Genomic DNA, 26,542 nt, shown 5'->3' with positions numbered 1-26,542 from the left:
GCTCTGACTCCCCCAGGGGTCTGATCAGCCTCCAGCACCACCAGCTGCTCCCTCAGCCTGTCACTTCCTGTTTGCTGGTCAGCAGCCCCATAGGTCGAGTGGACTGCTGTCCCCAAGCTGCCATGAGCTGTCATTCCCAAGACAGGCCACCAGGGACGAGGATCCCTCTTCTGAAGTGAGAAGGTGTCTGAGACTAGGCTTGTGGGAGCCCGGGCTCCTCCACAGGAAGTGGGGCGTGGCAGGGTAGGGGGAGACTCTCTAGGGTCAGATGCCTGGTGAGGGACCCACACTGCCTTCTCTGTCTTGCAGAGATGCTGCAGTATCGTATGCTCCTGTGCCCCCAGCATGAGCAGCAGTTCATTGCTCTGCCTCTCCTAGCCGGTCCCCTTTTTCAGAAAGTGGGGGTGCTGATTAACCACACCTGGCACCTAGTTGTTTGTTTCTTTGATTTAGTGGTTTTGGGGTTTTACACTTATTTATTCATTTAGTGTTGTTTTAGTTAGGGTTAATTTGGCTTCCGCACCGTAGTTCATCGCTGAAGGAAGTCAGTACTCAAGCAGGAAAGGAACCTGAAGGCAGCAGCTGATGCAGAGACCATGGAGGGGTGCTGCTTCCTGGCTTGTTCCCCTTGTCTTGCTCAGACTGCTTTTTTACAGAACCCAGGACCACCAGCCCAGGAATAGCACCACCCACAATGGGCTGGGCCCTCCCACAGAAACCCTTAATTAAGAAAATGCCCCAAGTCTTGCCTACAGCCAGATCTTATGGAAGCATTTTCTTAGTTGAGGTTCCCCCCCCCCCCCCCCGGCCAGGTGATTACATCTTGTGTCAACTGACATAAAACTAGCCAGAACAAATTATGTGTGTGTGTGTGCACGCACGCACACATGCACACTTGTGAGTTCACGCATGCATGCCATGGTGTGTATATGAAAGGAAGGTCAGAAGATGGCTTGCACACATTGATTTTCTCGCTCTCCATGAAGGTCCTGGGGATTAAACTTGGATCATCAGCCTTGGCAGTGAACACTTACTCACTTAGCCGTTACTCAGGATGAAATCTGTAGCCCAGGCTGACCTCTTGCCCCAGCCTCCTATGTTGGGGTTGTGCATGTGAGTTACCATATCCAGCTGGCATTTAACTAAGGCTTTGCAAGCGGTGCCTGGAGTAATAGTGGCCTTCATGCACACTGCTGGGCTCTCTGAGGGGTGTCTGTGCAGGCGCAGTCATGACTGCTGGCTAGTGTGAACACACTCTACATTTTTACACGGGCTCCTATAATACTAGAAGGCATCCCTCTAGCACGGGCCCAGAGAAGGGCCTGGCACCCAGTCCCAATCTCCTTTCTTCCCTTCAGGGAAGGACAGGGTCCCTGGCATCAGGGGCCCCTTAAGGACTGTTCTAGAAAGCAGGTTTCTGCCATTCCGACTGAGGATCCAGTTGGGATACACAATTCCAGACAATATGCTGGCTGACGAGTGGCAGCTGCTGCCTTCTCTCTTCTTGGGGACTGTGGGCAAGAGTCTGCTGTTCAACATTGCTCTGTGGTCTTGGTGCTCCTGGGAACAGTGCATGGGGACCAGGATGGGCAGGTGACCCACAGCCTGGAAGTCTCATTGCATAAGTCATAACACCGTAGACATTCCCGGGAGGGAAAACTCCAACCCACAACCCCCATGAACTCAAGAAGGGTCTCATTCGTAAAGAGAAGGTGGACCAGCTCATGGGCGGTGAGTGTAGCAGGAGCTGGCACTCCAGCCAGAGACCCTAGCGGAAGTCCTCGGCAGCCCTGTGACCTCACCACTTACTCTGTTTCCTTATCCTTGAGTACAGAGATCAGAGTCTGTGTGGCATGTCTGTGAGGGTTAACTGAATGGGAGCTTCTAGAAGCAGGAGGTCCATGGCGTAGAGGTTTTGCTGATGCTACTTCCTTTTGGCGTTCTGGAACTATAAGTACCAAATGCCTCCTGAGACGAGCCCTTCTCAGCGCTAGCACATAGTGGGTTCTATGAACAAGCCCCCCCCCCACATCTGCTCCACTCTGGCCTCCTGTGCAGCCAGCCTTTCCCCCTGCCCCCAGACAGATTCTGCCAGCATTCTGGCTCAGGGCCAGGAAATGATTGCGAAACGTAGCCAGGCTTTGTCCCTCCTGTCCCCCACCCCGGCACCCCTCTTTAATCTCCAGGCCTACCCTGGGCAGATCGTGGGTGTCTGAGAAAGAGCTTGGGCTCTGGTCATACCACCTGGCTTGCTGAGGATCTACCCCGTTAGTCCTGAGATCTCAGGCCAGAAATTGTCACCCATAGAAGGGTGGGCTGATCACCCACTCGTCATTTGTGATCGTGAGGACTAGATGAGATGGTGCGTGCAAGTGCTTGGCACAAATCCTGGTACTGTCGATGCATGCAAAATCTTAGCTGTGCCCAAGTTCAGAGGGAAATCTGTCAAGTCTGTTCAAAGGGGTATCCCTTTAGAATGCCTTGTGCCTTCTCCCACAGCGCCTTCTCACACTTTATACCCATAGACTCCCAAACAGCTTTTCACAGGGTCTTTACTCGGGCCAAACCATAATAAAGCTCCCTATCCCCTATGAGAGGTAGATAGCCAGGGAAAGTGGGTGTGGGCATGAGCCATAGTCTCTCCATTTATTTATCGTTGAGTCCTTAATGCCAATGGCTCTAACGTCTGTGCAATAAACTTTCAGCATGTGGAGGGTAAGGGCAGTGCAAAGGGAAGGGTGCCAAGGGGTTCAGGCTCCCTCATCCCTTCAAGCCTCTGCTCCCTCCACTCATCCCGTAGGACTAATACTAACATGCCCCAGGGCATCGTAACTAATCTGCACCTTTTGGGGCTGGACACTCGGTGTTTGGGATCCTGAGGTAGAGGGGTCTTTTGTGCACTTTTGCCTGCTGGCTCCTGGCTGCTGGCTCCCACTACTGTTGCTGGGCAGACTTCCCCACCTGGCTCTTAGGCAGAAGTGGTTGCTGTTGCCATAGCAGTGAGGCTGGTTTTCATCAGCATTTCCTTCCCCGGAGCCTCAAGGCAGGAGAGCCGCTAAGTCAGCCAGGGATGGGGTGCTTTCTTTCCCTGCTTCACTTCACAGGAAGGGTGGCATCGGCCAGGAGAGGTGCCTTACATCAGGTGCTGGGTGCTTCCAGGGTAGTGTTGAGCCCCACTGGAGTACTCCCCAGACCTAGGCTGCTTTCCTGCTCTGCCCCAGCCCTGCCAGGTCTGTCCTCCAGACATGGTGGCCCTTCACATTGTGCCCTCCGTGCCCTGAGCTCTAGCCAATGGGTGTCTCCAGGCCCTCTCCCTCCACAAGATTTTTGCTTTAATCCTGTTGCCTCCTCACCCTCAGGTCCCATCCTCAGGCAAGCCTTCCTGACCACGCCCACTGCAGCTCTCTTCCTGGACCCTTTCTTCAGAGCATTGAGCACAGAGTAATTTTGCTCTCTAGGTGTGTGTGTGTGTGTGTGTGTGTGTGTGTGTGTGTGTGTGAAAGTCTTTCTCTGAATGGGGACTCCTGAGGGCAAGAGTTGGATCAGGGTCTCCTGTGTGTGTGCATGTGTGTGCTTGAAACAAAGTTTCGTGTAAGCCAAACTTGCTGTATAGCTGAGGCTAGCTTTTGACCTCCTGGTCCTCTACCTCCCAAGCGCTAGGATCACAGGCGTCCACTTCCATTCCTGCTTCTCTTTTTGAAAGTTGAATCATAGAAGCTGCAGAGATGGCTCAGCAGTTAAGAAAGAGAACTGGCAGCTCCTCGGGAGGACCAGAGTTTGAGTTCTAGTACCTGCATAAGGTGACTCACAACCACCTGGAACTCCAGTTTCAGGATCCACCACCTTCTTCTGGCCTCTCTGGGCACTGCACACATTTGATGCCTATACATATACACACATAAAATAAAAATATCTTTAAAAATTAAGATGCAGCCAGGTGGTGGTGGCATATGTCTTTAATCCCAGCACTTGGGAGGCAAAAAGATTTGAGATATTAAGATGCAATTGACATGTTATAAAATTTCCCTTTTGTGTGTGTATTTATGTATTTGTGTGTGTCTGCACAAGTACACTCACGTGTATTGCTCATATATTACATGCTAAGAATGCACTCAGTTACTAAGCCCAAGCCCTATTGCTTTTTTTTTTTTTTTTTTTTGGTTTTTCGAGACAGGGTTTCTCTGTGGTTTTGGAGCCTGTCCTGGAACTAGCTCTTGTAGACCAGGCTGGTCTTGAACTCACAGAGATCCGCCTGCCTCTGCCTCCCGAGTGCTGGGATTAAAGGCGTGCGCCACCACCGCCCGGCGCCCTATTACTTTTTACTAAAGCTTTTTGAGACTAAGAATCATAGCCCTGGCTGACTCCAGACTCACTCTGTAGCCCAAGCAGACCTTGAACTGTAGTTTCTTCTGGCTCAGGCCCAGCAAGTTCTTCATATTCAGGATGTGCAATTTGCCTGCTTCATTATTTGACTGATTGTGGTCTTGATATCATAGCAAGGGAGCTATTGTCTAATCTAAGGTCCTGCAGGGTCAGACCTATACCTTTGTTTGTTTTGTTATTGTGGTTTTTGAAGACAGGGTCTCTCTCTATAGCCCTGCTTGTCCTAGAACTCGCTCTGTAGACCAGGCTGGCCTCAAACCTACAGAGATCCTCCTGCTTCTGCCTCCCTAGTGCTGGGATTAAAGGCCGGCGCTACCACTGCCTGCCTTTTGCTTTGTTTTCTGAGACAAGAGTCTCACTATGTAGTGAAGTCTGGCCCAGAACTCAGGCTGGCCTTGAGCTCACAAATATCCTCCTGCCTCTGCCTCCTTAGTGCTGGGAATAAAGGTGTGCTACCATACCTTACTAGCTCTGTGTTTCCCAGAGTTTTACACTCAGCTCTTACAGGTGGGTTGTTGGTTCCTTCTGAGCGAATGTTTATCTGCGGTGTGGGACAGGGCTCCAGCGTCGTCCTTTTATACATCCGGAGCCAGTTATCAGTGCAGTTTGCTGAAAACTCACTTTCTCCATCGAGTGGTCTCGGCGCCTTGTTGGAAGTGGCAATGCAAGCCTTCGATCCCAGCACAGAGGTGGGTGGCTCTCTGAGTCCGAGTCCAGCGTGGTCTACACAGTGAGACCCTGTCTCAAAAGATAGCAAACAAAGCAAAACGTGCACGTACAGGCACGTGTCAGCTGACCGTAATCAATGGGTTTTTCTTGGGCTAAGTTGTTCCACCGATCTGGGTGTTGAGTTAAAGGCAAACACTACCCTGTCACTTTGCTGTAGTTTTGGTGTAGGTTTATTTTAGAGACAGTCTCACTGGATAGCTCTGTCTGGGTTGGAACTCCTGAAGATCCATCTGTCTTTGCCTCTGTGAGTGCACACACCACCGTACCTGGTTGTCCCAGGTTCTGAAATCAATGCATGAGTCCTCTGATTTTGTTCTCCCCCACCCCCGCCAATTAAAATGTGTATGTGAGTGTTGTATTATGGTTTTTTAGGGGGAAGGGATTCAAGATAGGGTTTCTCTGTGTAGCCCTGGCTGCCCTGGAACTCTAGGCTAGGCTGGCCTCAAACTCAGAGATCCACCTGCCTCTGCCTCCCAAGTACTAGGATTAAAGACGTGTGCCGCCGCTGCCACCCAGCATACGTACATATGATTTTTAAAGACCAGCTTATCCATTTATTTTATTTTATTTTTGAGACAGAGTTTCACCATGTAGTTCTGCTGGCCCAGAACTCACTGTGTAGACCAGACTGGGCTAGAACTCGTAGAGATCCATCTACCTCTGCCTCCTGAGTGCTTGGTATATGCCACTATGCCCCGCCCATTTCTTTAAAAACAAAGGTTGTTACTATTTGGATGGAGACTAAGCAGAGTCTGTAGATCACTTTGGAAGATATTAACACACCCTCTTGGCCTCTGTCAGTTACTAGCCATGTGACCTCTGACAAGTGTTAAAACCTCCCTCAGCCTCCATTTCCCATCTATAAAAGGGAAAAAAGGACCAAGCCTGGTTTTGTTCTGGTTTTCCCCACCTCATCTCCTTCCCACTTAGCGCTCCTTCAGTCGGGAGCTCTGCCGTAATTAATCCTGTGCCTAAGTGCCTGCTCCGGCTCCGTTAAGGTGCTTTCTGGCGGGGTTTTTTGGCTTAATTATAGGGTGGTGTGCATTGCACTTAGTCAGGGGATCTGATGAATCGTGTTTTATTTATCTGGATGTATGTCTGCTGCCAGCATCTCTGGGGAGGTCTTTGTGCTGAGGTCGCCTGGCTTGGAAGAACCTCCTCCTGCCTTCAGGGCTCCTCTTCAGAGGACATTCTCCTTGCAGGCCTTCCCTGCCTGCTCCAGAGCCTGGAAGCTGGACCTCAAGAGAGCTAATAGTCTGGAGAGAGGAAAATGAGCTATGTCAGCATTGCCAGGATCTGAGGGTCCTGGGAAAGCTGGAACTCAGGCCTCGAGTAGAATTCTGGGTGCTGTCCTAAGCTTGCCAGGAGAACCACACACATCTCTTCACCCCGTCTCCAGTCCAGCTTCCTCAAAAGCCCCAACTTTCTCGACTGCCCCAGGAAGAGATGACTCAGTAGTTAAGATGTGTTAGAGTCCCAATCCCCTGTACCAGGTGGCTCATAACTGCTTCTAATCCCAGGTACCGGAGACCTGACACCCACTTCTGTTGGTATTGCACGCACACGTGTGCACACATACACAATTAAAAATAAAATCTTGCTGGGCAGTGGTGGCGCACGCCTTTAATCTCAGCACTCAGGAGGCAGAGGCAGGTGGATCTCTGTGAGTTCGAGGTCTAATTTGTCTACAGAATGAGTTCCAGCACAGCCAGAGCTATTATATAGAGAACTCTGTTTCAGAAGGAGGAGGAGGAAGAAAAGAAGGGAAAGAAAGAAAGAAAGAAATCTTGAGGGAAAAGATTCTTCTGCCCAGAAAGGAAAGAAAGAAAGAAAGAAAGAAAGGAAGGAAGGAAGGCAGAAGAAAGAAAGAAATCTTGAGGGAAAACATTTCCCTGCCCCTTAGACCACAGATGGAGCCCTGAGCCTGAGGTCCAACCTCGACTTTCCCTTCCAGTCACCTCTTACTGCCTCCATCTGGTTATCTGTACTATCCCTACTTGGCCCAACTTGCCTAGGACTTTATTGTTTGTCTCCCAAAGTGCTGTGCCCCAAGAAACCCTCAGGTAATCGGGAATGGCTAGTCTACCTGCCTCAGGCACAGGGATTGTGTATGTTTGTCATCCGTGACTTATTTCATGCCATACTTTTGCTTCCTATGAAATATTACTCCTCAAAGGAAAAGCCTTACAGAGCCATGACTGAGTCTCAAAATCTCTGTCCTGCCTACTCCTTTCCCCTCATACCATCCACATTTTCTGCAGCCTGCCTCCACATCATACATAGTCCAGCCCACTTTTTGAGTTGGATAGTCCCAGGGTTTCGGAGTGAAACCAGACAATACTGCAAAGAGTATGGCCTTGTCTCCGTCTGTCACTGGAGAAGGAAACTGAGTCACGGAGGCATTGATTGCCTTCTGCACTGCCTCCCCTTGTGGCTTCTAAGGGCTTACCGGGTGGTGAATGAAGAAACAGGCCCAGTGGAGTGGTGAGGGTACTTTGATTTTGTTGGTTTTCCCCTTATAGTTCTGCCCTGGGCTGTTCTGGGGTTTATGCAAATTAATGTAGATTTATGTTAATTGGATCACTACCAGTCAGCCTGCGCTAATGGAGCTGCCAGCTCAAAGATTTAGTGAGACAGAGCTGTCCAGAAGGGGCCCAAGGAGCCCCCAGCTGAAAAAGGGGTATGGGTCAGTGGTCACTGAGATGAAGGGGTGGGGTTGCCGTGGATACAGAGGCCAAAGCCCTGCCTCTTGACAGGACCAGACTGGCCAGATCAGCCTGCTGGGCCTCACTAAAGCTCCCAGCTGGTCTCTGAGGATTAATTACCCGGAAGGTGAGGACCAACTGCTTTCCAGCTCCCCCCTGACCCAGTCCAAGTGGAGGGCTGGGCCACGGCAGGAGGGCCCGAGGACAGACAGATGGCAGTCTGGAGTTTGGATCCAGAGATCTGAAGTGAGGAAGAGGGTGCCTGCTTCTGGAGCAGAAGGCCCCTCCAGCAGGCCTCTTAAGGGGTAGTACAGACAGTCTCAATTGCTAAGCTCTGTGAGGCAGGGAATAGTGAGAGCTTGGGCCACACCGTGGCTGAAACTTGAGTTCTTGCAGTGTCTCTTTATGCATGAGCCCTTCCGCAGCTCTGGGCCTCAGTCTTCTCATTTGGGATGGGATTAGGGGATATAACAGGGAAGTGAAGGTCAGTATACAGCGGTATTTAATAAAGTACACTAAGGTAGATCCTTAAGATTGTCACTGTACTGGGGGCTTTGGTTTGTCCCTTAGTATGAGAAGGACATTCCTCACTTGTTCATGTTCCTCATTCCCTTTCTCTGTGCTTAGTACTAGTGTCCTCAGAGGAAAGAAATGACACGAGCCGTGTCCCCAGGTAGGAGCTGAGCTCATTTTTCACCAGGGAGTTTTCAGGACTTGGCCCACAAAAGGCGCTGAGTTGGCTCAGCCAGCGAAGATGCTGCTGCCGAGCCTGACAGCCTGAGTTCAACCCCTGGGAGCCTGCGTGGTGGAAAGTGAAAACTGACCTCTGAATGCTGTCCTTCGACCTACACACACACACATAAATAAATGTGATATTAAAAACAATTATTAGGCCAGGTAGTGGTGGCCCACACCTTTAATCCCATCACTCAGGAGGCAGAACCAGTCAGATCTTTGAGTTCAAGGCCAGCCTGATTTACAGAGCGAGTTCCAGGACAGACTCCAAAGCTACACAAAGAAACCTGTCTTGAATATATATGTGTGTGTGTATGTATACATACATATGTATGTATATATATGTATACCATCTATAGGTGAATGAATGGATGCTGTATATTCAGAACAGTTCATCTAGGAGAGAAGTGGCAGGGTGACTCAGGAGGTCTGTTCTGTCACCTCCCCACGCTGTCCAGAAAAGCAATGGATGCAGGACCATGTTCCAAAGTCAGCCACTCGTGTCTGAGTAACTTCAGAAGTTGGGAAACAGCAGCAGGGACCGGATGCCCTTGGCCTGCAGCCCTTGAAAGAAAAGAGAGGCTGGGGGCTGGAGAGATGGCTCAGAGGTTAAGAGCACTGACTGTTCTTCCAGGGGTCCTGAGTTCAATTCCCAGCAACCACAACCATCTGTGCCCTCTTCTGGCTTGCAGATAGAACACTGTATACATGATAAATAGATAACTCTTTAAAGAAAAAAGAAGGGTGTGAATCTGGATAAAGTCAGGTTGGAGGAGGTAGAGCAGCGAGGGGCAGCGACTCTGGGACAGGCTAGCCCAGGGTCTTGGAGAGTCATGGTCAGGGGCAGGAAAAGTCTGGGACAGGCTAGCCCAGGGTCTTGGAGAGTCTTGGTCAGGCTTGGCAGCAACTGTCTTTACCCAGTGAGCTATCTCATTAGCCCAGCTCCTTTGGTTTTTGTTTGTTTTTGTTGGGGGGATTGTTTTATTTTAAAAATATATAGCCTAGGCTAGCCTCAAATTCAATGTGTAGCTGAGGCTGGCCTTAAATTCCTGACCCTCCTGCCTCTACCTCCCCAGTGCCAGGCTTATAGGTGTATGATACCACACTCGGCTTTTGAGAACTTGTGTGTGTGTGTGTGTGTGTGTGTGTGTGTGTGTGTGTGTGTGTGTAGGTGCTGGGATTTGAGTCTGTTTCACACACAGTAGCCCTGTCCCTCAGCTGTTCACCTGCCACCTTAACGGTCTTTCTTTTTTCTTTATTTTTTATTTTATGTGCACTGGTGTTTTTCCCTGGATGTGTGTCTGTGTGAAGGTGTCAGAACTCCTGGAGTTGCAATAACGGACAGGTGTGAGCCACCATGTGGGTGCTGGGAATTCCCCTGAAAGAGCAGCCAGTGCTCTTAACTGCTGAGCCATCTATCTCTCCAGCCTCCAAACTTTAACCCTTTCTTTTTTCCTTTCTTTTTCTTTCTTTCCTTCTTTCCTTTTTTCTTTTTTTGTCTTTCACAGCGCCAGAATATATTGAATAAAACATTCTCAAATTTCAACCCTGTCAATGGCTGCAGTTTACCGGATAATTTCTCCTACTTTTGTAATCTAGCTGAGGCAAAGGCAGGTTCTTTTAATTCAATTTTTATTTTATTTTTTAAATACAAATAATTATTAATTCTTTTATTTTTGTTTTTTTAGAGTTTTTTTTCTATCTTATTTTTTTGGTTTGGTTTTTTTGAGACAGGGTTTCTCTATAGCTTTGGAGCCTATCTTGGAACTAGCTCTTGTAGACCAAGCTGGTCTCGAACACACAGAGATCCACCTGCCTCTGCCTCCCGAGTGCTGGGATTAAAGGTGTGCACCACCACTGCCCGGCTAGAGTTTATTTTTATTGTTTTTAATTGAGCTATATGTTTTTCTCTTTTCCCCTCCCTTCCCTTCTCCTTCTACCCTCTCCCCATGGTCCCCACACTCCTAATTTACTCAGGAGATCTTGCCTTTTTCTACTTCTCATGTAGATTAGATTTTTGGTTTTTTGTTTTGTTTTGTTTTTTAGGATGGTGTTTCTCTGTGCAGATTTGGAACCTGACCTGGAACTCACTCCATAGACCAGGCTGGCCGCAAACTCACAGAGATCAGTCTGCCTCTGCCTCACAACCCTTCCCCCTCCCCGTGCTGGGATTAAAAAGCCTGCACCACTGCACCTGGCTGACTTTAACTTTCTTAAACCTATTATCTTAGTTGCGAGCCAGTTCACAGCTCCAGGTGTGTGTGTGTGTGTGTTTAGAGCCTCGTCTCCTGTCCCCTGCTCTGCTCCCCTGAGATGAACCCTCATAACCGTTGCCTTTTCCTGTCTCTTGATGCTGCCTTTGCTCTCACAGGCATTTGGTGTCTTTTTTTCTGGCTTTTGTTTTTTACACTGGACTCATGCTGCTCTGCCACTTGCGTTTTTAACTTAATGGTGATAGTGCTGGCTGGTTTCCAGTGGGGTCTGGGCTTGGGAGGGCGGCTGAGGCTCCCAGAGAAGGCAGGGACACAGTGTGTATATGTCAGTGGTGTCCTAGGCACAGAGGAGAGGGGGCCTTGCAGTGTCCCCATATCAACCACCAGAGGCCATGGCCTCTTCCTTCTTCCTCTCTCTCTCTCTCCTTCCTTCTTTTCTCTTCATCCCTTCCCTTCGTCCTTCCTTCTTGCTACTTTCTTTTCTCCCCCCACTTCTGGGTTTTGAGATCCGGGATTCACTGTAAACCCAGGCTAGCATCAAATCTGCAGTAGGCGCTCCTGCCTCTGTCTCCCAATCCCAGATGCTGGGACTGCAGGCGTGTGCCACCATAGCATCTTGGACCCCTGCTTTCTAAGACAGAGGCCACATGGTTTGCTCACTGCCTCGCATCCCCCTGTCCTTAGCCCTGGGACGTGGCGCAGAAGGCGCTTAAGAAATCTCTTCGGTGGATTAAATCCCTTCTCTGCCCTTGTTAAAAGCCCCACCTGGTCTCCACCACGCTCCCTTTAAGCCAGCTAGGATACTCTTTCAGCAGACACACAATAGTGCTGGCCCCAGGTGGAATCCCCCCCAGGTGGTCCAGTCTAGGAACTGGGAGCCCCCTCCCCTCAGGCTGTCCCTCCCAGCTGTCGCTGTGCTGACCCCTAATGAGGGCTGCACTAGGAGGATCTCGGGGCTCCTTCCAGCCTGCGGCATCAGCTTCAGCCCAGCCCCTCATTTCACGGATGAGGGGCTGAGTCGAGTGTAATTTTATCAGCTGCCTCAGAAATCCACTGGGAAGGGGGGCTTCGAGGCACGCGAGGGGCTGCTGCCTCGTACTGAGGACCAACTGTGCCTCAGACACCCCGCTAGCTGAGCGCTTTATGTGACAGAACACTTCACCAGTGGGGCAACCGAGGCTTGAAGAGGGAGAACCAGCCCAGGGTTGCTGGACGAGTCACTGACTAAACTGTGTTCCCATCCCAGTCTGCCGGGCCCCAAATGGGAAGATTTGCTCCTCAGAATCAGTCAGAGGCAGAAGGGCTGCCCTTTCCGTTCCTCTGGGACTCTTAGGGCGCCACCCTCCTCTTCCCCCAGACAGCCAGACTTCTGCACCTAAGGCATATGGCCGCACACTGGAGTATTGGCCAGGGAAGTAGTTGACTTGCAAAATTGATGGGCAAGGGCTGAGGTACCAGAGACTTCTGATAAAGTTCCATGGCCCTTTGCCCAGCCCCTTCCCTGTCTCCATCCTAGCCAGCTTCCTGTGGCTGGGGTACAACCATCTGTATTATTCCCCACCCCCACTCCAGTTCCCACCTGGGATTGGGCTCCTGGGGTTGGAGTCTAGACAGACAAGAGCATCCTACTGAGACCAGAGGCAGCTCTGACAAGGGGCTGAAGGTTCCCATAGCAACAGCATCCCCCTCAGCTTGCAGCCACCCGATAAATAAATAATCAGGGTTTGGGGGTGGGGAGCTAAGGGCCTGGGGAAGGGCAGCCAGGCAGACTAGGTCTTGGAGGGAAGTGAGTGTGTGTGTCAGGCTTGAGGTATCTGGGAGGGGAGGGTAGGAGCGTCCAGGTGGGAGGAAACACGCATGGTGAAAGTGATCAGATGGAAGACTTGTCCTGTTTGTGACCCCTAAACTTGGGGGTGTTAGAGAGCAGGAAGAACGCTTGAGTTAGAACTGAGGTTTCCAGCTCTTGCATTTGGACACATCAGGGGAGTGGACACTGGCAATGGACAGGGCCAGAAGGTTAGGTTTACAGTGAATGCCAGACATGGTGGAGTGGGTTTGTAAACCCAGCACTCTGGAGGCTGAGGCAGGAGGATCTTGAATTGCAGAACAGCCTGGGCTCCAAGATCCTGTATGAGAAAAGAAAAATTGTATTCAGAGACCAACCAGTGGGTGATATAGCCAGCATTGAAGGTGCTGAAATAGCCTTAGGGTAGCGTGGTGATCCAAAGACTGTCAACCCCTGTTGGGACTTTGGGAGCATGGGAGAAGAAAAGAGAAGCAGACTTCCCAAGGATGCTTCTGGGAGGGTGCAGTGCACAGGATAGGGCCAAGGTCAGGGGATGGCAGTGTGGCGGTGGCACAGCCCAGGGAGGCCGCACATAACCCCATAGGCTCAACAATCAAGATGACAGCCAGGTGATGGTGGCGCATGCCTTTAGTCCCAGTGCTGGGAGTTCGAGGCCAACCTGATCTACATAGAGCAGTGGTTCTCAACCTTCCTAATGCTGCAACAGACCCTTTAATACAGTTCCTCATGTTGTTGTGACCCCAAACCGTAAAATTATTTTGCTGCTACTTCATAACCACCATTTTGCTACTGTTATTAATCATAATGTATGACAAAGTAACAGACCCCCAGAGACCACTTGCGGCTTCTGGTTCTAGCAGCCTTCCCTGCCCTTCCACCATTGGCTGCACAGAACAACTTGGTGGCACACACCTGCAATCCCAGCATTCCAGGAAAGAAAGTGAGACAGGATGTCACCAATAACCTTGGCTACCTGGTGAGTGTGAGCCCAGAGTGGGCTACATGAAGCCCCGTGGCCAAAAACGTTAATTAATTAAATAAAATAAAGGGCTGGGAAGATGACTCGGTGGTTAAAGCCCTTGCCACCGAGCGTGACAACCTGAGTTTGATCCCAGGAGCCCTAGATGCCCAAAAGTTGTCCCTCTAACTGCCGCATGCTCACTGTAGCACATTCGCTGCACACATAGCATAATGATAATAATAACAATAAAGTTACATTTTATGAACGATGGTGGTGACGCACACCTGGGAGCCTCGCAGCAGGAAGAGAGGTCAGGAAGTTTCTGGGAGTGCAAGACCGGAAACTGAGCTACTCACTGTGCACCCAGGCTGGACTTGAACTCTGATTCTTCTGCTCCCACCTCCCAAGTGCTGGGATCATGGTTGTACACCACCAACTCTCAGCAAGTTCTTTAGTATCCAAGATGGAGTTTGTTTGCTTGCTTGTTTTTCTAAGACAAGGTTTCTCTGTGTAGCCCTGGCTGTCCTGGAACTTGCTCTGTAAACCAAGCTGGCCTCCAACTCAGGGATCCACCTGCCTCTGTCTCCCGAGTGCTGGGATTAAAGGCATGTGCCACAATGCCAGACAGTATCCAAGATGTTTATTGGGAATGTTTCCCACTCATCTTGAGTCAAGGTGTGCTTAGCTGGCAAATTAGAATAAAGCATTTTTTAAATTTTTTATTTATTAATGCATATATTCTGTCTCCATGTATGCCTGCACGCCAGAAGAAGCCATCAGATCTCATTATAGATGGTTGTGAGCCACCATGTGGTTGCTGGGAATGGAACTCAGGACCTCTGAAAGAGCAGTCAGTGCTCTTAGCCTCTGAGCCATCTCTCCAGCCCCTTGAATAAAACATTTTATTGTATACATCCTCTCTCCATTTATGAATTTATCGTGTGTGTGTATGTACAGGCCCACTTATGCCAAAATGTACATGTGAGATCAGAAAACAGTATGCAGGAATTGGTTTTCTCCTACCACGTGGGCTTTGAAGATTGAACTTGGATTGTCGGACGTGGTAGCAAGTGCCTTCTTTACCCACTGAGCCGTCCCCCCACCCAACTCCCATACCAGTTTGAATTTTTAAAAGTGTCTTTTGTGTGTGTGTTTTGAGACAAGGTGCTACTGTGTAACCCAGACTGGCTCTGATTTGGGGTCCCTTTGTCTCTGCCTCCTGAGTCCTGGAATTATGAGGTATACTACTATACTACCACACTAGACAAAGGCTGTCTTGACATCTGTCTCTCTGAGGCCTGGAGTTTGTGACTAGCCTTGTGCTGTATGATTTCCCAACCCACTTTACACTATTTCCAAAGGGTGGGGACCTCAGAGCCTGCACAGGTGATGTATACTAACTGTTCTGAGATGTGGAGGAGCTAGTGGATGGGACACACTGTGTGTCAGGTGGATGGTGACCCTGTCAGAGCTCAGTGCTGGAGTGGATAGGTGATGGCTATGAGGGGCAGGAATGCAGCATCCAGGGTTAGGGATGGAGCCACCTGGGGTCCTGCCACCCGTGGAAGGTGAGAGTTGAGCTGTATTTCCACAACCCAGGAGACCTTGGGAAAAGGAAAGGAGGTGGAGGCTCCAGTTCTAAATTCAGTTGCTGAAAGCATAGAAGTCAGGGGACAGTAAGGCGGCATAAAGTCACCTGATGCTAGATCTGATAACGTGAACTTTATTCCTGGGACCTACATGGTAGAAGAAGAGAAATGGCTCTTGCGGGTTGTCCTCTGGTCAGCGCACACGCACGCGCGTGCACCCGCATGCACACACAAATAAAATTTTAAAAAAAAGAGAGAGACAGTGGAGTGAGGAAGAGGATGTGCCTAGTGAGTCCTTCCCCAAGGTCAGCCAGCCACCCAGTCAGGGCTGGATTGTGGAGTCCATTAATCCTTATGTATAGGTGAGGAGCCTGAGGCGCCCAACAGGGCAGGTGACCTGGCCAAAGTCCCCCAGCAGACAGAGGCACACTCCCCTCTCCCCACCTGTGCCCCTTGACTCCAGAGCCAGGGCCCGCTGGGAAGCATGGTACCTTGGTATTTAGATGAGACAGGTGGCAGAGAAAGGTCTGCTCTGCCACCTGCCTGCTGTGTGACCTTGGGCAAGTCATTTGTTCCATCTGAACTACATGCTCTCTTTTCACGATGACGTAAGAGCCCAGATCCGTCTTCCTGCCAAGGCGTGTGCAGGGAGAGATGAACTTGGGATGCCTCTGACCATCTGCAGCGCCCTGTGAGGGCTGTCACCAGCAAGAGGCAGATGGGAAGGTGCCCATGCCCAAGCTTGGCATGACCAGGCTCCCCTCATATCCTGCCCAAGCCTGCAGCTTCTTTGGTCTCTTCCCAGGCTGTGCCATCTGTGTGGTGGCATCAGCCTGTACCATCCTGCTGCCCTGGCAGGAAGAGACCCTGGGATCTCTCACTTGATTCAAACCCCCCCACCCATCCACCCTCATTCCTAAGCAAGCCCTCTGCTTCACTCTGGGGATATTCTTGTTCGGTTTTAGTGCTGAGAAGCCAGCCTAAGGTTTGGACATGCTGGACAAGTGCTTTCCCGCTGAGCTATATTCTCAATCCCCCAGTCTAGAAAAATTAATTACATTCATTTATTTGGAGGAAGCCTTATGCATATCAGAGGACCCATTGTGGGATTCGGTTCTCTCACCATTTGGGTCCTGGGGATCAACTTCAGGTAGTCAGGCTCAGTGGCCAGCACCTGCATCCTCTCAGCCATCCTGCCCCGCCCCCACCCCCACCCCATGTCTATTTGTTTTGAGAGATGGTCTTACTGGACTTGCCAGCAGGAAGGAGACCTGGCTCAGATTCCCACTCCTACCCCAAAGTCACGGTCAGCTGTAGAGGACGGACTTCCTCTTGCATTACTCCGGGCTGAGGGACCGGGTGTCTTGAGTCTCTGTCCTTTTGCATGGCAGTTGTCTCAGTCTGTCTCTTCCACAGGTGGCTGCGCTCCAGCGACAGATCTTTGATTTCCTGGGCTACCAGTGGGCTCCCATCCTGGCCAACTTCCTACACATCATGGCTGTTATCCTGGGCATCTTTGGCACCGTGCAGTATCGATCCCGGTATCTCATTCTGGTACGTCCCTTTCCTTGCCCCTGTCTCCTACCCATGAGCCCAAAGGGACAGAAATACCCAAACCTCAAGGTCATGCACTCACAACATACCAGGATGGTATTTTTCACTAGAGAATCTTCCCAGGGGATAAACGTAAGATATTTCATAAGCAAGATATGTCAACATGGGGCTGGAGAGATGGCTTAGAGTTTAAGAACACCGACTGCTCCTCCAGAGGTCCTGAGTTCAATTCCCAGCAACCACATGGTGGCTCACAACCATCTGTAATGAGATCTGGTGCCCTCTTCTGGCCTGCAGGCATACATGCAGGAGCAACACTGTATACATGATAGATAGATAGATAGATAGATAGATAGATAGATAGATAGATAGATAGATGATAGATAGATAATCTTAACAAGAGAGTTATGTCTCCTGTCCAGGGTAGGCCAGGCAGAGTGCTCAGTTCTACCTCTGTGTCCCATCATTAAAGCAGCTCCACCACCTCACCACACAGCTGAGGAAGAGGCTCAGAGTGGTTAAGAGTCTTCCTCAGGTCACACAGCTAAGAAAGGCAGAGCCAGGTGTGGAGTGAGGGTTCCTTTCTACACTGTCACTGTCCATAAGCTATGGGGACAAAGAAGGAGTGGGCCGCATCCAGCTATGTTTCCCAGGGTAGCAAGGAAGCATCAGGAAGTCACAGCTTCTGTCTCTACTGACTGCCGTTCACTGAGGGCGTGGTCTGGCAGGTGCAGCATGGTGATGCATATCTGTAATCCTAGAATTTGTGAGACAGAGGCAGTGTCATTGAGAGTTCAAGATAGCCTGGGCTATGCAGTGAGACCATATCTTAACAAACAAACAAACAAACGCGGTTTGTCTGAAGGTAGCTGTTGTGGCCTTTTGAGATCAGTGGTTCCTGTGCTCCAGCCCCAAGGGTCTGACAGCATTCCCAGAGCTCTCCCCTGCTAATGGTCTGCTAGACTTTTAGCCTCAGAGGCCCTCAGCCATGCGCCCTGCTGGGCCTCAGTGCCTCTTCAGCCAGCCATATCAAGGAACAGCTTTTTTAACCTACATCCATACTTGATACCAGGACATGCAGTGTCATGCTACCAGTGGCCCATCCTGCTCATTCTAGTGTTGGACTAGAAGTCCAAACATCAGGGAGGAGTTGCTCCAGACACCACTCTAATAACCACAACTGATGCAAAAGCAAGGACCCTTCATGTTCGGGATATGAAGGACATCGATAGCTGTTACAGTCCATCTTTCAAAGCAATAAGCCACAGACACAAGGGGGGGACCTGTAGGTTGTTTTCCAACTTATTGGGTTGGCTTATTCAAAGAGTTATTAGCAGTGATTTGTCTATTCCATAGCAGGAGAATAGCTGTGTGATCAGGTAGATAAGGGGAGCATCTGTGGTCCTTCCTGACCTTGTTCTAGTGACTAAATCAATACATCAGGAACTGAATCAACATCTGTGGGTTGTCTTTGCCTCAATTCCCAGAATGGAGTTATGCTTGAAGATTATTCATAAGGACACAGAAGGATGAGCAGTCCAGCATGTGTGTGTGTGGGCGACTGTCCCGTTTCCAAGAGAGAGTGAGTGTAAGGTTTTAGAAAAATGTCTTGGGGCTGGAGAGATGGCTCAGTGGTTAAGAGCATTGCCTGCTCTTCCAAAGGTCCTGAGTTCAATTCCTGGCAACCACATGGTGGCTCACAACCATCTGTAATGAGGTCTGGTGCCCTCTTCTGGCCTGCAGACATACACACAGAATATTGTATACATAATAAATAAATAAATATTAAAAAAAAGAAAAATGTCTTAGGGTTGAGGGGGCTTACAAATTCATTTAGAGTCTTTCACTAGGTCACCCTTTGGTTTCTAAGGCCAGCTCCACCATACTGGCTCTGGTGGCAGCTTCCCTCACCCACTGAGCCATCTCACCAGCCCTTGGAGTTTGTGTTTTTAAGATTTTATTTATTTATTTTTAATTAGGAAGGGGTGCACTTGAGTGTGGGTACCTGAGGAGATCAGAAGAGTACATTGGATCCCATGGACCTCAAGTTGCAGGTGGTTGTGAGCCTGCCCTTGTGTGGATGCTGGGAACAAAAATCTCATCTAAACTGCTGAGCCATCTCTCCAGCCCCAGTTTGGTTTTTGTTTTTGTTTTGTGTTGATTGATTGATTGATTGATTGATTGATTTTGAAACAGAGTTTTCTGGGTAGCCCTGGCTGTCCTGGAACCACTCTGTTCACCAGGCTGGCCTTGAACTCGAAGATCCACCTGCCTCTGCACAATAGAAGAGAACACCAGATCTCATTACAGATTGTTGTGAGCCACCATATGGTTGCTGGGACTTGAACTCAGGACCTCTGGAACAGCAGTCAGTGCTCTTAACCTCTGAGCCATCTCTCCAGTTCCTCCCAATTTGTGTTTTTAATAAACTACTCAATGTAATTGAAATACACATAGAGGAGGTCGCTCCACAAGAGCCTGGGCTAAGGGCCAGCCCTTCATCCCAGCTGTGTGATCCAGAGAAGCTGAGCCTTCCTCTGGGCCTTCATAGAGCAGAGACGACATGCTTGCCTGCCCTGCAGGGCTGTGAGAGATGGATGTGGACTTGTAACCTCAGCTATAAAGATCCCCCTGCCCTTGCAGTCTGTCTTGATTGAGCCGCCTCAGCCCCCACCCTGATCTCCCCTCTGCTTTCCTCAGTACGCAGCCTGGCTGGTGCTCTGGGTTGGCTGGAACGCCTTCATCATCTGCTTCTACCTGGAGGTTGGACAGCTGTCCCAGGTAAGCCTCCGGCCTGGTGGTGTGCAGGGCACAGCCTGACCTTTGCCGTCCCTATGGGGGGACTGGGGCAGTGTGTCTCCCACACACCTTTACACTCAAGTAATCCGTGCGGCCGCTTGACCTCCATTTCTGTCCCTGACCTCTTCTGCATGTCTCCAAAACAACGATGGGACTGATGAGGCCAAGGAGCATTGGCTGTGAAGATGAGCTGAGGACTCTGTTGATCACAAGCTTAGTAAAAAACCAAAGGTGTGAAAACATCACACGTGTACTCCTCATCGCTTAGGCACAAAGATGTGGTAGGCCCAGGGCTGGTCAATCTTCTTCAGAAAGGAAAGAGACTAAATGGCATTTGTTCAGGGGAAATTGAACAAACTATGCCATATGGAGAAGAGCTGAAGAAAGTAGAGGTGTGGAGCTGCAAGAAGAGCAAGCCCGAGAGACACAACTCCTGTTTTTAGTTATGAAGGAGGCCACATATGTGAATAAGAACTTTGGCTTCATGGTTTGACCCTGCTCCGTTTAAGTTCCTGCTGAACACTGCCCGGCAGTTTGACAACTGGGCAAATGGCCTCTTCTAAGCTTCAGTTAGCTCTTTCTTTAGATTCATTTGTTATTTATTGTATGTGTACGGCTGTGTGGTAGTTACTTTTCTATTGCTGTGATAAAACGCCATGACCGAGGCGACTTATAAAAGAAAGAGCTTAGTTTGGGTTTCAGAGTCAGAGTCCAGGATGGCTGAGCAGGGGCTTGCAGCAGAAACACCTGAGAACTCACATCTTGATCCACAATCCCTGGGTGGAGGGGGAGATCAGGGTGCTGGCAGAGCCTCAGAGCCCCACCCCCGGTGACACGCCACCAACAAGGCCACGCCTTCTAATGCTTTCCAAACTGTCCCACCAACTGGGGACCAAATACTCAAACATATGACCTTATAGGAGCTATTCTCATTCAAACCACCATGGGGGGGGCTGGAGAGATGGCTCAGTGGTTAAGAGCATTGCCTGCTCTTCCAAAAGTCCTGAGTTCAATTCCCGGCAACCACATGGTGGCTCACAACCATCTGTAATGAGGTCTGGTGCCCTCTTCTGGCCTGCAGACATACACACAGACAGAATATTGTATACCTAATAAATAAATAAATATTAAAAAAATAAAAAAAAAAAAAAAAAAAAACAAACCACCATGGGGTGCTTTGGCTGGCTGTATGTCTCTCTGGACATCGTGTGTGCAGTGCTGGCAGAAACCAGAAGAGGGCAGATGAACCCTGGAACAGGAGTTACAGACAGATGGGAGCTGCCCATGTGGGTACTAGAAATAGAACCCCGATCCTCTGGAAGGGCAGTCGGTGTTCTTAACTGCTGAAACATCTCTCCAGCCCACCCCTCTTTGTTTTTATTTGTTTGTTTGTTTTGTTTTTTGAGACAGGGTCTCTTGTAGCTTTAGCAGGCATCAAACACTCCATAGCTAAGGATGACTTTGAACTCCTGACCCTCCATGTTTCCCCCCAAGTGCTGGGATTACAGTCATACCCCACTGCATGTGGTGCTGGGGAGGGACCCCAAGGCTTCTTTTATGCTAAATAAGCACTCTTCCACCTGAGCCGCATCCCCATCCCACATCCTTCTCTAAACCAGAGATGGTTCATTGGCCAAGTGCCTGAGTTCACATCCCCTGCAACCACAATAAAAGCCCTCCAGTGGTGTGTATCTGTAACCCCAGTACTGGGAGAGGCAGAGAAAGAGGTGTCCCAAGGGATTTCAGGACAGCCAGTCTAACCAAACTGTGAACTCTAGGGTCATTGAGAGGCCCTAACTCAAAAAATGAGGCAGGGTCAGAGAGGTGGTTCAATGGGTAAAACGCTTGTTTTGCAAGCCTGGTGACCCGGGTTCAATCCTGGACCCTGCAGTGGAAGGCGAAATGAGAACCAGCTCCCAAAAATTGTACTCAGACCTCTGGACATGTCCTGTGGCACTTGGGTACACACAGGTGTGCACATAGGCGCGCGCACACACACGTACGCACACACACACCAGCAATAATAAATGTAAAAGAAAAAAGGTGGGAGGGCAATTGAGGAAGCCAGCCAACTTTGACCTCCGGCCTCAGTATGTGCACATGTGTGTTCACACACGCGTGCACACACACACATACACATACACTAAAGTACAAGATGGGCATGGAGGTACACATCTTTAATCCTAGCACTCTGGAGGCAGAGTAGGCAGTTTTCTATGTTCAAGGCCAGCCTGGTCTACAGAGCAAGTTCTAGGGCAGCCAAGACTACACAGAGAAACCTGTCTTGAAAAACAAAAACAAACAAAAAAGTAGAGCCCCATGTGGTTACACAGGAGACGAAGCTCGATCCCGGGCCTGTGTGTTTGGCTTCTGGCCAGCATGGTGGCTGTTGGTCTGACTGAAGGAATAAAGGACTAACGGCATTGATGGGCACAAGGCTGCATGCACACCATGCCCTTCTCCATGTAACAAATGGGAGATTATGGAACAAGAAGAGAGATTTGTCCAGAGTCACACAAAGGGGACCAGTGGAAGCTTGTATTAAGGATTTCACCAATGCCTGGGGAGTTAGACCCTGTGCCTGTTAGTGTCCCTTCTTATTCTGAAATTCCGAGGCTCAACACTCACCCTTTTCCACTTCACTGATAGCAGGGTAGTGTCTACATGATCATCTACTGCCACCTGCTGGCAGTGTGTGGACTTGCAGGCTGTGACGGTGGTAGTGAGAGCCTAGGGAGTATCCTTCTGTCCCTCCCCACCGCTCAGTATCCCAGGCCCCTCTGCCCCCCAGGACCGGGACTTTATCATGACCTTCAACACATCCCTGCATCGCTCGTGGTGGATGGAGAATGGGCCCGGCTGCCTGGTGACTCCTGTTCTGAACTCGCGCCTGGCACTGGAGGACCACCATGTCATCTCCGTCACGGGCTGCCTGCTTGACTACCCTTACATTGAAGCCCTCAGCAGTGCCCTGCAGATCTTCCTAGCTGTAAGTCCTGTTCATCACCCACCCCATCTTCCCAGAAGTGCAGAGTCCAACCCATCCTGTTCTTTAGTCCCAGTTAAGAGAGGACAAGCCAGGTGTGGTGGCATATACCTTCAATTCCAACACTCAGGACACGCAGAGGCAGGGGGATCAGGATCACAAGCTGGAGATCAGCCTAAATTACATAGTGAGTTTCAGACTCTCCTATCCCCCGAGAGAGAGAGAGAGAGAGAGAGAGAGAGAGAGAGAGAGAGAGAGGGGAACCTATGTACTCCAGCCTCCCTTGGCTCCACCTCCATCCCCCTCCCACCCTTCCCCCAGCTTCTAAGAAGGGCACAGACAAGTTTCATGAATGGGACAAGACTTCAGGCAAGCTCCTGCTGGACTTCACTATCTAACATGCCATGGGACCTTGGATAAACCTAAGCTTTCTTCCTGTTTGCATGGAAAAAGCAGTGCCAACCTGACAGGGTTGGGAGACTAAGAAAGGGGCTCCAAATAGGAGTCACAGCCAGGCATGGTAGTGTACACCTTGACCCCAGCACTTGGAAGGTAAAGGCAGGAGGATCCAGAGCTCAAGGCCAGCCTGGGCTACTTGAGACCATTAACCAGAGGGCTAGCCCTGTCCTAAGCACTTTACACGGGCAGGGTCACATAATCCTTTCACTTAACAGTTTGAGTGAGGTACAGCCCTGGGCTGACCTGGGAAGCCTGAGACACAAGCTGCTTGTCGGAAGTCACTCACACACACAGTCTTTGAGCGTTGGCATTTAACTTAAGTGTTTGCTTTGGCCAGGGTGCTGAGTCAGGTGTGTAGAGGGGGCAGGGACAACTTGTCTTGCTCTTCCTGACTGTCATACCCCCCCCCCCCCCCGCCAGCTGTTCGGCTTCGTGTTTGCCTGTTATGTGAGCAAAGTGTTCCTGGAAGAGGAGGACAGCTGTAAGTGCGGCTCCCCCGGGGAAGTAGGGTGACTTTTCAGCACCGTGGACAGGGCTTCCTCCCTCCCCCCCCCCTCCAGGGAGCCCCGGGGTCAGCTTGGGGACCCCGTTTCTAAGGAAAGAAGAGAGGGCAGGGGTGCATGAGGTCTTCGTACCCATTCTGGTTAGGACTCAGATGACCAGGTGCTCAGTCCAAGGCCCCAGAATCGCCCGTTCCCATTGCTGGCTCTAACCCAATTGAAGGTCTTAGAGCCTTAGGGCCTTCCTTTAACCTGGCCACCTCTCTCCTACTGCTGCCACTTGAGAACGGGGCACACTTGTCCTTCCCCTCTCCCACGCACGGCCCCGCTCTAGGTCCTCGTCCTGATTACGGGCATGGCCGTTCCCGGCACCACTCACTCCTCAGGCCGTGCTACCCAGGGAATGGAGTCCAGTCCTGGGTTTTTCACCTTCAGAGCTCTCATAACTCACCCCTTTCCTTCCGCAGTTGACTTCATCGGTGGCTTTGACTCCTATGGGTACCAGGCGCCGCAGAAGACGTCGCATTTACAGCTGCAACCTCTGTACACGTGGGTTCCTGTGCATGGGGGCGGGAGGTGGTGACTGGGTGTGGCTGGAGGCGGAGTCTGTAGTGTTGGTGGAGGGAAGGACGCAGAGGAGGCATGGGCACCCGGGTCTCTCTGCTCATCTACTCGCAGACCTGCAGATGCACCCCCTAAAACGTCTTTGTTTCCTGCAGGTCGGGGTAGCTTCTGCCCGGGACCTACCCGCATACCTGGGCAACTGGAGTTAGAAGCAGCACTGTAAGGAGCTCGGATCACGATGGGCAGGCGCTCTCCTTGGCTGCCCACAGGCTGACTGCACCTCGCGCAGCCTCTTCTGGATCTACTGCCCCTGGAGCAAATGCGGACTGAGACTCAAACTTGGACTTGACCTGGCTCTGGCTCTGGCCATGGCCCTTAGCAGCCGAACTTCAGGGTTGGGACTGGATGGGACTGGGGGGAGGGGGAATCGCTGGGTTTGTATTTTTTTTAATCTCAGCCTTGGTACGTGCCAGGGTCTCTCCCTCTTTCTTCAGATTCGCTCCTTACCTAGTATTTTGCCCTCAGTTCAAACAGCAAGACAGTCGGACTCATCCCCCATCTCATCCCTCATGTACCTGCCTTGGGGAACGACACTATGAACTAGGAGCAGGAGTCCTGGGCTCCAGCTGCAGGGGCATCTCTGATATCCTGCGTGACATCTGGCAGAGCCTTTACTCTCTCTGGGCCTCAGTTTCCCCACCTCAGATAATTAAAATAATCCCCGAGCAGATGACACTTCCGGCGTGCTCATTTCTCAATTCCCTGGGCTACAATGCAGATGGGAAAACTGAGGCCCAGAGACGTGAAGTGACTCGTTTGAAGCCACACAGTAAGGCTTTAGTGGAGGCAGGCTTTGAATCCCGCAGGCTCTAATTTTAAACTCTGCAACCCAGGATCTGGCCTCCGGACTTGGTTTACACGCCCCCTTGCAGCGTGGGCATTCCCACACATTCACATACCATCACCACCACTCACCAGCTCCACTCTTAAAGCAATATACCAGTTTCTTCTCTTGTTGGGAACCAGACAGACAGAGCCCAAAGTCTTGAGTTCTACCTGACCCACAGGAAACCTTTGTAGTCTCAGCCTGCCCTTCTTTGGCAAACCTTTGAACCTCATCCTCCAGGAAAGCAGGGCCACCCCTCATCCTACCCTCCACCAGGTCCTTAAGCCTGGGTCTCCTATCCCATGATCCTTTGCTGCTACCCCGCCCCCTTCCCCTAGCAATCCTACTAAAGCCTTGATTCCTACACCTACTTCACCATTGTGGTCTCAGGAGGGAAGAAGATGGTGTCCAGGAGCACCGAAGGGGCAGAGTGGGGGTGTGGGTGGATTGTCAGCACCCCACCCTTCCTGGGGACAAGCAGAGAGGAAGCCTGTTCTCATCACCTCCCTCCACAGATGCCCTGAGGACCCTGTGTCCTGAGTTCGCTTGGTGATGTGTCCAGAGAGTAGCCGTCAATGCCCCATCTCTGGAACTGGAGCCTCCCTGACTATGAAGCCTATCAGAGAGCTTGGGCAGTGGAGACAGTTCACACCACACTGTGGTGAATTCCCCATTCTCCATTCCAGGCTTGCCTGAGTTAGGATGGCAAACCTACTCCACTGTCCCATCCAAAATGCCACACGGAACAGCCAGGCCCAGGAGCCCCTCTGGTCCTCACAGGTCCCTGGCTGGTGAGCCACATCAGAGGGTGACAGACTTCCTTTAGGCCAGGCTGCCTCTTGTCACCTGCAGCCCTCACTTCTCCCATCCCTTCCCCAGGCCTCTTTCTACTCAAGGGTTTAGCCACTGATGATTTGAAGACTTTCGGTTTTATAAGCCGGGTTTTGCAGGGGGACTGGGTTTGCTTCTCAGTGAGACCTTATGGACTGGGACCTCCCTGGTATCCATGCAGGTGGTTTGATTAAAAAAGGTGTTTTCTTCACTGTGTGCCTGTCCTGCCCTATAGTCAGAAAGACCTCCAAAAGGGAAAGTCCCTGCCAAAAAAATGGGCAAAGCTGGGTGGTCATTTCACTTTTAACATATATACATACATTTAGCTTTCTGTTAGAGACAGGGTCTCTCTGTGTAGCCCTGGCTCATCCAGAACTCACTATGTAGACCAGGGTGGCCTTGAACTCATAGACGTCTGTTTGCTTCTGCCTATGAAGTGCTGGGATTAAAGGAGTGTGCCACACTACACTTGCCCTTTTTGAAATATTTATAATAATATTGTGTTGGGGGGGGGGCTGTGTGCCACAGTGTTCATGTGGAGTTTGAAGGACAGCTTCGTGGAGTTTGCTATCTCATTCTACCTTTTTTTTCCCTTTCACTCTGTTTGTGTGTGTGTGTGTGTGTGGTGTGTGTGTGTGGTGTGGGAGTGGACTGACGCCCACAAGCCACAGAGCACACGGGAAGTCAGAGCACCACTCGCTAGAACCAGTTCTCTTCTACCATGGGAGTCCCAGGTATTGAACTCAGGCTTTAAGACTTACTTAGCAAGTGCCTTTTCCGGTGGAGCTAACTCCCCTTTGTGGGTTTGTCTTGAAACTGGGTTTCACTATATAGCTCAGTC

At 50.5% G+C, this 26,542-nt stretch overlaps 1 protein-coding gene across 3 annotated transcripts in view; it reads left to right on the top strand.

Annotated features, from left to right (window-relative positions):
- The window catches only part of Nkain1 (sodium/potassium transporting ATPase interacting 1), a 43,955-nt gene extending 17,786 nt beyond the window's left edge, over window positions 1-26,169 (top strand). For 2 of the 3 annotated variants that reach the window (XM_041651049.1, XM_041651051.1), the window contains exons 2-7: window positions 16,539-16,676; window positions 19,377-19,457; window positions 22,267-22,464; window positions 23,341-23,401; window positions 23,888-23,969; window positions 24,140-26,169. In XM_041651049.1, the coding sequence (XP_041506983.1) occupies window positions 16,539-16,676; window positions 19,377-19,457; window positions 22,267-22,464; window positions 23,341-23,401; window positions 23,888-23,969; window positions 24,140-24,149 (570 nt within the window). In that variant the 3' untranslated portion in view covers window positions 24,150-26,169. The remainder of the gene's footprint in view (window positions 1-16,538; window positions 16,677-19,376; window positions 19,458-22,266; window positions 22,465-23,340; window positions 23,402-23,887; window positions 23,970-24,139) is intronic. The other variant, XM_041651050.1, reaches the window with a different exon arrangement.
- The last annotated feature ends 373 nt before the right edge of the window (window positions 26,170-26,542 follow it).

Source organism: Microtus oregoni, unplaced genomic scaffold (genome assembly GCF_018167655.1).
Source record: "Microtus oregoni isolate MIOR12 unplaced genomic scaffold, Mior012 000005F_ref0000423, whole genome shotgun sequence".
Taxonomy (NCBI): Eukaryota; Metazoa; Chordata; class Mammalia; order Rodentia; family Cricetidae; genus Microtus; species Microtus oregoni.
This window is presented reverse-complemented; position numbering and strand designations above follow the sequence as displayed.